Raw genomic sequence first — 13291 nt, 5'->3', positions numbered from 1 at the left:
AGGAAGGGAGAAAAGAGGAAGGGAAAAGGAAGGAGAGAGCAGGAGGAAAGAAGGAACAGGAGAATTAGGTCATTTTGACCCAAAGACAGTACAGGGTTAAAGGCCCTGGTTCTCCTGGTCTCACCTGAGTGTGAGGCCCGGTGACGAGGAGGGAGGAGGGCAGGGACGGCCCGGAGAACAGGTCCGGCTGGTCCTGGGCGTCAACAACCTGCTCACCTGTGGGAGGAGCCGGGGCCGGAGCCGAGCACCGTGTTGACATGACAGAGCTGGAGAGGAACCAGAGACGGAGACGCAGCCGAAGGGACAAGAAGACCCACACGGAGATACAGACGGACTAATAAATAATAAATAAAGACAGTTTTTTTCTGGGGATCTCTGCTCGACACCACCATGTTTAAGAAGAAGGAGTCCAAGGGCGGCACGCTGAAGTCCTCCGGGAAGTCCAGGTGAGTGTAGGACCCGTCCCGGTCCGTCCTCCAGAACCCAGGACTGGGTCGTGTTTCAGAGAGGCCTCCGGCCGGGGTTTCTGGTTCTGGGGGGGTCGGAACTCATCCTTCGGCTGGGGTTTCTGGTTCTTGGGGGGCCGGAGCTCGTCCTCTCAGGGTCCTCGGGTCAGGGGCGGGGGGGAAACGTTTAATTATCATTATTATTATGAGAAATGAGAACATAAGAGGTCAGAAGACGTGAGGGTGAAGAGTTCTGGACAAACCAGTCAAGTTTCAAGAGTCTGGTTCTGGTTCTGGGTCTTAAAGACCTGTTGGGTTCCTCTTCAGAATGAAACCTGGATGTTTATTTGACAGAAGCAGAACTGAAGTTCACTGAACTTCTTTACTTTTGAATGTAAGAGAGTTTTGTTGTGAGAAAGCAGCTGATGGACATGAACAGGGAGCAGTTTCAGGTCCGTCCGGAGGCGGCGCCGCTGGGCGGCGACCGCGGGCCGGCTCACCTGGTTCACCTGGTTCCCGACCCAGAGGTGTGAAGGTGTTACCTGTGAGGCGTGACGAGGGCCGGGCTCATCCTCTCACCTGCTCGTCCTCTCACCTGCTCGTCCTCTCACCTGCTCGCCCTCTCACCTGCTCGCCCTCTCACCTGCTCGTCCTCTCACCCGCTCGTCCTCTCACCTGCTCGTCCTCTCACCTGCTCATCCTCTCACCTGCTCACCCTCTCACCTGCTCGTCCTCTCACCTGCTCGTCCTCTCACCCGCTCGTCCTCTCACCCGCTCGTCCTCTCACCCGCTCGTCCTCTCACCTGCTCATCCTCTCACCTGCTCATCCTCTCACCTGCTCACCCTCTCACCTGCTCATCCTCTCACCTGCTCGTCCTCTCACCCGCTCGTCCTCTCACCCGCTCGTCCTCTCACCTGCTCGTCCTCTCACCCGCTCGTCCTCTCACCGGCTCGTCCTCTCACCTGCTCGTCCTCTCACCCGCTCATCCTCTCACCGGCTCGTCCTCTCACCTGCTCGTCCTCTCACCCGCTCGTCCTCTCACCCGCTCATCCTCTCACCCGCTCATCCTCTCACCCGCTCATCCTCTCACCTGCTCATCCTCTCACCTGCTCATCCTCTCACCGGCTCACCCTCTCACCTGCTCATCCTCTCACCTGCTCGTCCTCTCACCTGCTCGTCCTCTCACCTGGGCGTTGGTCCCACAGCAAACATGACCCACAACACGGGGATGCAGGTCCTGCTTGTGTGTGTGTGTGTGTGTGTGTGTGTGTGTGTGTGTGTGTGTGTGTGTGTGTGTGTGTGTGTGTGTGTGTGTGTGTGTGTGTGTGTGTGTGTGTGTGTGTGTGTGTGTGTGTGTGTGTGACACATTGATTTACTAACAGGTTTAACAACTGTCTCTTGTTCATAAAGACATTTGTGAGACGAAAGAGAAGCGACATTTATCACTAACTCAACTAAACTCGACCATATTCGACAAAACTCAACCAAACTCAACTAAACTTGACTAAATTCACCTAAACTTGACCAAACTTGACTAAATTCACCTAAACTTGACCAAACTTGACCAAACTCAACTAAACTCAATTAAACTTGACCAAACTTGACTAAACTCAACTAAACTCACCAAACTCGACCAAACTTGACTAAATTCAACTAAACTCGAACAAACTTGACCAAACTCGACCAAATTCGACCAAACTCGACTCAACTTGACCAAACTCGACAGAATTCGACCAATTACGACCAAACTTGACCAAACTCAACTCAACTCGATGAAATTCGACGAAATTCGACCAAACTTGACCAAACTCAACTAAACTTGACCAAACCTGACCAATCTAGAACAAACTCAACTCAATTTGAACAAACTCGACTAAACTTGACCAAACTCGACCAAACTTGACCAAACTCGACCAAAGTTGACCAAACTTGACCAATCTCGACCAATCTCAACCAAACTTGACCAAACTCAACTAAACTTGACCAAACCTGACCAATCTAGAACAAACTCAACTCAATTTGAACAAACTCGACCAAACTTGACCAAACTCGACCAAACTTGACCAAACTTGACCTATCTCGACCAAACTTGACCAAACTCAACTAAACTCGACCAAACTCGACCAAACTCGGCCAAATTCGACCAAACTCGACCAAATTCGACCAAACTCGACTCAACTTGACCAAACTCGACAGAATTCGACCAATTACGACCAAACTTGACCAAACTCAACTAAACTTGACCAAACTCGACCAATCTTGACCAATCTCGACCAAACTTGACCAAACTCAACTAAACTTGACCAAACTCGACCAATCTTGACCAAACTCGACCAAACTTGACCAAACTCAACCAAACTCAACGCAACTCGATGAAATTCGACGAAATTCGACCAAACTTGACCAAACTCAACTAAACTTGACCAAACCTGACCAATCAAGAACAAACTCAACTCAATTTGAACAAACTCGACCAAAGTTGACCAAACTTGACCAATCTCGACCAATCTCAACGAAACTTGACCAAACTCAACTAAACTTGACCAAACTCAACGCAACTCGATGAAATTTGACGAAATTCAACCAAACTCGACCAAACTCAACTAAACTTGACCAAATCTGACCAATCTAGAACAAACTCGACCAAATTCGACCAAACTCGACTCAACTTGACCAAACTCGACCAAATTTGACCAAATTCGACCAATTTCGACCAAACTTGACCAATCTCGACCAAACTTGACCAAACTCAACTAAACTCGACCAAACTCGACCTAACTCGATTCAACTTCACCAAACCACACACACTCATACACACAACCAAGTGCAATTATTGCCCCAGATAATATTGCACTAAATGTACAGTTAATTTTATATTTTTTATATTACAATTTTGCATAAATTATTATTTTTTTTCTTATTGTTTCTGTGTGGGTGTTATGCTGTCATGTGGTGCTGATAAACAGATTTTCACAGCGATGTTGGAAACAATGTTTACAGTGACAATAAAGGATTCTATTCTATTCTAAACTCGACCAAATTCGACCAATCTCGACCAAACTTGACCAATCTCGACCAAACTTGACCAAACTCAACTAAACTCGACAAAACTCGACAAAACTCAACCATACTCAACCAAACTCGACCAAGCTCGACCAAACTCGACCAAAATTAACCAAACTTGACCAATCTCGACTCAACTTGACAAAACTCCACAGAACTCAACTAAACTCCCCATTTAGGGGCGTTAAGGTCAATGTTTCTTTAGCTGCTGATGACTCTCACAGGGGACAGAAAATGTCATTTCATTAAAGGAGCTGTATGTAAGAGCAATAATAAAACGAATCATAAAATGACCCCGATATGTCAACAGACATTTAAAAATCATGTTCATTTCAAATACTTATGTCACTGACAACAGCACTCAAGCCAGGATATTCCAGTTTAAAAAGAGGAGTTGCAGCCCTCAACTGATGTTTATGTTGAAGCTCCACCCTCCACCTATCTCCCAATCACCAAGTCAGTATTGTTTCTGAAGCTCCACCCTCCACCTATCTCCCAATCACCAAGTCAGTATTGTTTCTGAAGCTCCACCCTCCACCTATCTCCCAATCACCAAGTCAGTATTGTTTCTGAAGCTCCACCCTCCACCTATCTCCCAATCACCAAGTCAGTATTGTTTCTGAAGCTCCACCCTCCACCTATCTCCCAATCACCAAGTCAGTATTGTTTCTGAAGCTCCACCCTCCACCTATCTCCCAATCACCAAGTCAGTATTGTTTCTGAAGCTCCACCCTCCACCTATCTCCCAATCACCAAGTCAGTATTGTTTCTGAAGCTCCACCCTCCACCTATCTCCCAATCACCAAGTCAGTATTGTTTCTGAAGCTCCACCCTCCACCTATCTCCCAATCACCAAGTCAGTATTGTTTCTGAAGCTCCACCTATCTCCCAATCACCAAGTCAGTATTGTTTCTGAAGCTCCACCCTCCACCTATCTCCCAATCACCAAGTCAGTATTGTTTCTGAAGCTCCACCCTCCACCTATCTCCCAATCACCAAGTCAGTATTGTTTCGGCATCCGGGTTGCCAGCTCGGCTCTAATTATCGCAGCCATGGCAGCCTAGGTTCCTGCTGCATTCTGCAGCCTACCTGGCAACCTCTGGTCGGGGGGAGGAGGGGGAGGGTACACGCCGCTCAACAATATTTTGAAAGTGACTGCAGTACCAGTTTTGGACATTTCTTACAGACGGCTCCTTTAATGTTTATTAAAAAACAAATTTAGAAAAGTTTTCTGCACTAGAATTCCTTAAATTATCTAAATAGTCTGAAACAGTATTTTAGTTTTCAGCACAGCTGAACTCATTTAACCCTCGTCATCCCCAGCTGTTTGATGTTTACGTCACTTTATGCAGCTTTCAGGTCAATAAATCATCTTAATTTTCCCATCCAACAGAATCGGCTCATCTCTATGACTGTAATAATTGTAAATCATGATTAAACTGACAGATCAAAGAAACTTTAGAAAAGTGCCAGAGAGATTTAGGGATTTGGCCCCAAATGAGAGGATTCCAGCTGATTTGTGCATCGTTTGATTTTATTTACAAAAACCGTCCACCGCTATGACGTCATCATGAAGGTCACCTTCTCCTACTTTGAGTCTTGCGCCCGTACGAAGGTCACACCGTTTCATTCAGAGGCTGATGTGAACGTTTTAACGGCAGAGACGAGGAGCCGTATAGCAGGAACTCTGATCTAGTCCTGGATCTGTCAATCACCATCAAGTACCTCAGCCGATAGAGGGTCTCATGACGTCACAGATGAGACTTCACAGCGGGTTTCGCCCACTGAGTGTCAGAAAGACTGAGTCGCAGAAAGACTGAGTGTCAGAAAGACTGAGTGGGAGCGTAAACTTTCAGTTTGAGCAACTGGAAAACATCTAAAATGGGAAAGAGCTGTTGTGCGATCGACTGTACTCATAGATTTAGCAAGAAATCGGAGTTATCGTTTTACAGACTGACAAAAAATAAGCTTAAGAGAGACAAATGGGTCGCTGCAATTCACAGAAACAACTGGATTCCAGACACCGAAACGTGGATTTGTGGTTCCCATTTTGTATCAGGTAATGTTGGATTTTTGGGTAGCTAACGTTAAACGGTCCAATCATAAAGTTCGGTGTCCTCATCACTTTAATTTCTACAACAAATCCTGCCTTGAAGTCGGACCAAGACTTTTGTAAGCCTTCAAGCTTTGCTTCGTGTATTTCCCCGGCGTAGAAATGAAGTACATATAAATCAGGAAACTGGATTGGTGGCCAAATATTAATGTCCATGGACCACTGGTTCTTGGTAACTGTACCAAATATTAATGTCCATGGACCACTGGTTCTTGGTAACTGTACCAAATATTAATGTCCATGGACCACTGGTTCTTGGTAACTGTACCAAATATTAATGTCCATGGACCACTGGTTCTTGGGGTAACTGTACGGGTCACTGGTGACAGGTGCTTGTTGGGCTTGATCAGAGTTTGTGCATGAATCTGACCCCCCACCCCCTTGCCGCCCACAGGCCTGGGACCAGCAGCCTGGCCCTGCTCATCGCCCAGATGCAGCAGAACGCCGACCAGGTGGAGAAAGACATCCTGAAGTCAGAGGAGCTGCTGGCCGTGGTGAGAACAGACACACGACCTTTGACCCCCCCAGGGGGTCCTCTATTACTGCCAATAATACTGATTATTGATCATTCTATTACTGCCAATAATACTGATTATCGATCATTCACACACCTCCTATAAACTTATTTCATGTTCTTCCCTGTCATTACAAACACACTTGTAAAACTAGATGTAAGAACTTTTTGTTGTAGTTAGATTATAATCCACAGTGATTAAGACCATGGAAGCAACAACAGATTAACATATTTGCAGAAAAATCTTTCAATTAATATTTATTAAAGTCAGCAACTGCCCCTACTGGCCACACAGAGAAGCAACAGGTCAAAGGTCAAAGGTCACAGTTGCAGCAGTGTTGTTTCCGTCATCCTACTGTCAGCCTGGCAGGTTTTTACCATCTATGGTTTTTAATGTGAAATGAAGCAAATTCAGCTACAAGAGCGGCCTGGGGTTGATTTACACTTAATATTTAAAGTGATATAGTACTAAGTGTGATACTGAGTGTCATCTACAGCGTAGGCCTACTAAAAGAAACAAAATAATCAAATGGATCATTTATAAACCATTTACTGTAAACACGTTATCTACTTTATTTTTGGTTTTAAATAAACTGCAACAACAATTTGAAGAGGAAAAACAATGAAGTGCAACAACAAAGTACTACAAAAACTAGAACGATAATTAAAATCACTCAACTTAGATAAACAGAACCTCGTCAATATGTGTATTTATGTAAAAATAATTGTATTTTTTATTTATTTATTTTTTTAACTCTTGGGTGCCCCCTAGTGGTCATGCTTAGTTTGCTTATGCTTTGGCCGGCTCTGAACTTGACCTTTGACCCGCACCCACCCAAACACCGCGTGATGACATCCCCCCCCCTCTTTCCTCCAGGATAACGAAAACGACAAGAAGGAGCTGGCGTTCCAGCACCAGGACGAGGTGTCGGTGAAGCTGGGCGAGGCCGAGGACCTGATCCGGGACCTGTTCCTCAACGTGGACACGGCCAAGAAGCTCAAGCACCCGCAGGTCCGCGAGATCGAGAGCGAGTGAGTAACCGCCGACACGCCTCCTCACGCCTCCTCCTCACGCCTCCAGCACAGGAAAATCACCATTTAGGCATTTATTTTTCTCTTAAAGGGGACAAATTAAACCTTTTTTGTTTCAAAGTTCGTTAAACGTCTCATTCAGCCAAAAAAATACATAAAAAGATAAAAGATCTCTCGTACAAAAGCTCCCTGGAGAGATTTGTTACATCTTTAGAGGTCTGTTTACAACCGGTGGGAGGATGGCCACCCAGCTGACCACCAGGGGAGGTAATACCTGGTCTGATCTGTTTCTCCTCCAGCGTCATCCACCTGCACGAGCGCTGGCTGAAGGACTGCAGCTTCTACCGGGACATCTACGAGCAGATCGACGACGTCTCACTGATGCCGCGCATCGACTGGGGGCCGGTCCTGAACCAGAAACAGGTACGGTGATGAAGATGAGGGGGCTGAAGAGCTGCCAGCTCTGCCAGCTCTGCTGCCCAACCAGATAGGTGACCCTCACTGAACCAGTACCAACTGGTTTGGGTCGACGGCTGATGCAGATCTTCACGAGGTTCCAGGAACTGCAGGATCCACTAGAGATCTTAAAACCTCCACATGTGTTTGTGTTTGTGTTGCTCTCTCACCCTCCGTCCCTCCGTGTTTGAACGCTGGAGCCGCAGCCGGCTGGCGGTTGGTTGGTTTATAATCACTCTTTTAGTTTGTTTTATACCAGTATTAAGATGGTCTGTCATGGTTGACTCATGATCAAGTAGATCTTCTGGACTAGGGATGCCCCGATACCATTTTTTAGTATGAGTACGAGTATTTTAATTTGTGTACTTACCGATACCGAGTACCAATACGATACTTCTACCACAAAAATAACAAGGCTAAAAATGCAATGAAAAATGCAATGAATTGGAAGACAGGTTTTATTTGCAACAGATAAATTCAATAAAATTAATAAAATGAGTAGAATAACTATTTTAAACAAAACTCAGCCGGCTGGGCTTTCCTCCGCGGCCCGGTGTCGCTGGGAACGCTAGCCCCCCCGGCTTTTGCAGAACCTGAGCTAATGTTGCTGTTGTGGTCTTGCAGTAGCATTAGTAACCTCCATATCCTCAGCTTTATGAAGCGTCTGGAGATGTTTTATCAAGTTGCTGGTATTAAATGACGTATTCTCCTTTCCTCCTCTTGACACCTTAGCAACACATAGCTTCAGTCTGCCTTGCTTCTGTCGTCGTCCCTTATTTTCAAATATGTCCACACTGCTGACGTCCCGCTGGCATTAATTGTCGTTATCTTGCCTGAAACTGCACTGCCAGTCTCACTCATGTATCAATCTCTTCTCATCACCACTGACTGCAGCTCAACATCTCCCCCTAGAGTCGCTAATCAGTAACTACAACAACAATGAAGTATCTGTGCGTGGTATTGTAGTATTTTTGCGAGTACGAGTCTATGAGAGCAGTATCGGCCCCGATACCAGTATTGGTATCGGGGCATCCCTAATCTGGTTTTAGGTCCAGGGATAAAGGTTCTGCTCCTGTAGTGCTGAGAACAGTAGGAAGGTTCATTGTCTGTCTTCCTCTGGTTGTTTCCTCCCCCAGAAAGAGGTGAACGTGGAGGAGTACGGTCCCACCATGGCCGACCTGGAGAAGCAGATCGCTGCTCACAACATCCTGCACAAAGAGATCGAGGCGTACAACTCGCAGCTGTGCGTCAGCTCCGCCGGCAGCAAGGTGAGGCTTGTGAAAACCCCCGCCGTGAAATCTAGAGATGCACCGATTTTGAGGGCTGATCACCGATAACCGATCCCGAAAATCAGTATCTGCCGATCAGCAATCACATTCTTCAATATTGTTGTCTCATGTACAACACTGACATTGTATTATTAGGTATCAAAATTATGAGATGCGAAAGTATCATGAATTGACTCTTTTATTTCAGGCTGAGGCAATATGCAATATTTCACTCTAGAGACTCCTAGAGACGATTTAGACTTGGCTTACAAAGAGTAAGTGTAGCTACTAGCTTCAGTTTTCCTGTGGTAATAATGATGTACAACATGTGCAGCAACACAGAAGCAGCAAACTTTGGCAACTCAATATACTCGTTTGTTTGAAAAACTTTCAAATGTCTTATCAGCTTTGTTGTGTTGAAATTCTTTTGTAACATTCCTCCTTGGGGTATCTCCTTTGGACACACCTTGCAAACTGCAGATTAGTTGTCCTATTCGGACATTGTACAACTCCCATACCAGCGAGGCCGGTCACGCTCCCTTAGGTCTGAGGTTTGTTAACGCAGCGCGGGCGGCGTTTGTTGTTGTAAACGTCATCTGATCGGCTTTGAACTATTATTTTGAGAATGCCGATCAAAACCGATAGGGCCATTATCGGGCCGATACCGATCGGTTGCCGATCGATCGGTGCATCTCTAGTGAAAACCCCATCTCTTCCTCTGCTGACGTGTCACAACCTTGTCTTTCAGGAGAAATACACGGCCCTGAAGAAGCAGTACAACAACCTGCTGGTGAGTAGACCGTCCACACAGAGAAACAACTAAAACACATCCATCCATCCATCCATCCATCCATCCATCCATCCATCCATCCATCCATCCATCCATCCATTCATCATACATCCATCCATCCATCCATCATACATCCATCCATCCATCCATCCATCCATCCATCCATCCCTCCATCCATCCATCCATCCATCCATCCATCCATCATACATCCATCCATCCATCCATCCATCCATCCATCCATCCATCCATCCATCCATCCATCCATCCATCCATCCATCCATCCATCCATCCATTCATCATACATCCATCCATCCATCCATCATACATCCATCCATCCATCCATCCATCCATCCATCCATCCATCCATCCATCCATCCATCCATCCATCCATCCATCCATCCATCATACATCCATCCATCCATCCATCCATCCATCCATCCATCCCTCCATCCATCCATCCATCCATCCATCCATCCATCCATCCATCCATCCCTCCATCCATCCATCCATCCATCCATCCATCCATCCATCCATCCATCCATCCATCCATCCATCCATCCATCCATCATACATCCATCCATCCATCCATCATCCATCATCCATCCATCCATCCATCCATCCCTCCATCCATCCATCCATCCATCCATCCATCCATCCATCATACATCCATCCATCCATCCATCCATCCATCCATCCATCCATCCATCCATCCATCCATCCATCCATCCATCCATCCATCCATCCATCCATCATACATCCATCCATCCATCCATCCATCCATCCATCCCTCCATCCATCCATCCATCCATCCATCCATCCATCCATCCCTCCATCCATCCATCCATCCATCCATCCATCCATCCATCCATCCATCCCTCCATCCATCCATCCATCCATCCATCCATCCATCCATCCATCCATCCCTCCATCCATCCATCCATCCATCCCTCCATCCATCCATCCATCCATCCCTTCATCCCTCCATCCCTCCATCCTCCAGGAAAACTCCAAGTGGCGTCGTCACTACCTCACCAGCCTGTACGACTACATGCACGGCTGCAGCAAAGAGCTGTCGTTCCTGGGGGAGCAGCAGAACAGCATCCGGACGCAGGACTGGAGCGACCACATGGTGGACCCGCCCGACGTCCGCCGGCAGTACGAGGTCAGAACCGAGGCCCCGCCCCCTCTGGGAGGCCCCGCCCCTTCACTCATTAAACTTGATTATTGGTCATCAGATCAGCAGGTCTCACTGACTACGTTTACATGCAGTCAAAATTCAGGTTATGGTCAATATTCCAGTTACTGAAACATTGGGAATAATGTGTTTCCATGGGTGAACCAACAGGGTTATCCCTGTTTACATGTAATTAATCATTTATCTGGATCAAACCAGCGACGCACGGAGAACGTCATGACGCAATTCCCGTCATTTCTGCTTCTTCTTCCCGTATCTAAATCTAAAACAACATTGCTTATTATGTCTTACAGTTTAAGATTAAGATTCCCAGAATATTCAATTTTTTTGAGATAGGATATTTGAGTTTTCTTAAACTGTAAACCATGATCAGCAATATTAAAATAATAAAAGGATTGCAATATTTCAGTTGATTTGTAATGAATCCAGAATGTATGACATTTTTGTTTTTGTAATTGCATTACAGAAAACACAATATTCTAATTTTCTGAGACAGTCCTGTAAACCGTTGTCTTCCATATGGAGATCAGGCCGGGTTCAAGAAACGAGAACTAATTAGAAGCATTTCGTAAAAAAGAGGATTAAAAAGCTCAGTCTTGAATATTAAAGCGTTTAAATCTCTCGGGATTATGAAATCATTAATAATGAGGTTTGAACGGTTGGAGGCAGAAGAGAAACCTCTGGTTTATTCCACCCAGAACTTCAAGAGCAACAGTCTGCTGAACCACGAGGGCGAAGTGAACAACCTGCAGGACGAAGGGGACCGGCTGATCGAGCTGAAGCACCCGGCCAGCGCCACCATCCAGGTACAGGATCAGGGTTCACACCTTTACACGGCTTTTTATGATTCTGTTGATGCATACAATTAAATCCAACACTTATGCACGCAATCGTATAGCAAAAACCTTTAAATCACCCGTCCCCACCCACCCTGTAGCGATCCAACAAGACAGCAATAACACAACAGGACAAAACAAGCAAGACAAGAAAACAAACTAAAATTTTTTTTATAAATGTTCAGTCAATGTTCAGTTCTTTCAGTTTTTTACGGAAGAGTATTAGCGCCATGCATGAGATTTTTTTTATTGTGCACTTTCAGAAAAAAGTCGAAATTTTGAGAAAAAAGTCGAAATGTTGAGATTAATGTTGAAGTACAATTTCAAGAATAAAATAAAAATTTCGTGAATAAAGTTGAAATTTTGACTTTTTTCTCAACATTTCTCGAAATTGTACTTCAACATTAATCTCGACATTTCGACTTTTTTGGTGGTGGTTTCCATCGAAGAGCAAGCATTTTTTAGCGGCTGTTAATCCATAAAAATAAATAGTAATAATAATCAAAAGTAAAGAATAAAGAAAATAAAAGGACTTAACTCAAGGGAAAAAAGATACAGGTATAAATACATACCGTATATACATATTTAGCCCATTTCCTGTATAAGCACAGCAAAGTCACAAGAAAAGGGGCATTGAAAATAAACAGCAATTAACTGTCATCTAATCTTTGTTCATGAGAATCATTGGGCAGATTGTCCATAAAATGTAAAAAGGGTGACCACATGTCATTAAATTCTTCAACTTTACCTCTTAGAATGTATGTTAGTTTTTCTAATAGTAGGTGTGAAGACATCTCTCTTAACCACTGAGTGGAATTAGGACTCTGAATCCTGAAAACTGCAAAGAGGAGAATTGATTTTGTTCATTGCATGTTGTTTTTTTTGGTGTTAAATAAGTTTCATGCAGAAAGTTAAAATGAATAAACTGGTGATTAGGATTTTTTGAGGTGAATGTGGGTTTGGTTCTTCAGGCCCAGAGGGACAACGTACGCAACGAGTGGCAGGAGTTCCTCAACCTGTGCATCTGCCAGGAGACGCACCTGGACAACGTGGAGGAGTACAAGAAGGTAAGAAGGTCGGCTGAAGGGCGTCGGGGGTCGTCTCTAGAACATTTCAGGAAATTTTGATATGGGCCTTACTACCGTCCCCTCTCGCTGCTTTGGTTTGGGGCTGTAGTGTTTGTGTTCGGGGTGGTTCTATGTCAGTTTGAGGTGTTTATGGTTGTATAGCAGTCATTCCTGTGCTCCCCACAGGGGTGTGGTTTAGGGTTGTTAATAAACCACACCCCCTGCTTCAGGGTTGTGTGGTTTAGGGTGATTAATAATGGCCAAGAAGTAGTTTAGGGTTGTTAATAAACTGTTAAAGGTTGTTGATAAACCTTTGGGGATGGGACCATTTGGCAGGCAATCTGACTTAAAATCTATGTAAATCACAGCTTCAGGAAATGTGAATATGTTGTAGTCCACAGCAAGGCGGGTTTTGAAACATTTGAATCATGTCCCTACGATAACCTGTTGCCTAGCAACAAGCGTCCAAAGTCAAATGGACATTAATTTTTTTTATTGAAAGTTTAATAT

General features: G+C 45.0%; 1 protein-coding gene across 1 annotated transcript in view; it reads left to right on the top strand.

Moving 5' to 3' along the window:
- Window positions 1-263: 263 nt before the first annotated feature.
- The window catches only part of LOC133449664 (envoplakin-like), a 33096-nt gene continuing 20068 nt past the window's right edge, over window positions 264-13291 (top strand). The window contains exons 1-9 of the mRNA XM_061728788.1: window positions 264-446; window positions 6018-6117; window positions 7015-7169; window positions 7469-7592; window positions 8762-8893; window positions 9642-9683; window positions 10684-10845; window positions 11577-11684; window positions 12686-12781. Of these exons, the coding sequence (XP_061584772.1) occupies window positions 391-446; window positions 6018-6117; window positions 7015-7169; window positions 7469-7592; window positions 8762-8893; window positions 9642-9683; window positions 10684-10845; window positions 11577-11684; window positions 12686-12781 (975 nt within the window). The 5' untranslated portion in view covers window positions 264-390. The remainder of the gene's footprint in view (window positions 447-6017; window positions 6118-7014; window positions 7170-7468; window positions 7593-8761; window positions 8894-9641; window positions 9684-10683; window positions 10846-11576; window positions 11685-12685; window positions 12782-13291) is intronic.

The sequence above is a fragment of the Cololabis saira genome, chromosome 1, assembly GCF_033807715.1.
Source record: "Cololabis saira isolate AMF1-May2022 chromosome 1, fColSai1.1, whole genome shotgun sequence".
In the NCBI taxonomy this organism is placed as follows: domain Eukaryota; kingdom Metazoa; phylum Chordata; class Actinopteri; order Beloniformes; family Belonidae; genus Cololabis; species Cololabis saira.
The sequence above is the reverse complement of the archived record's forward strand: the minus strand, read 5'-3'. Positions and strand labels throughout refer to the sequence as shown.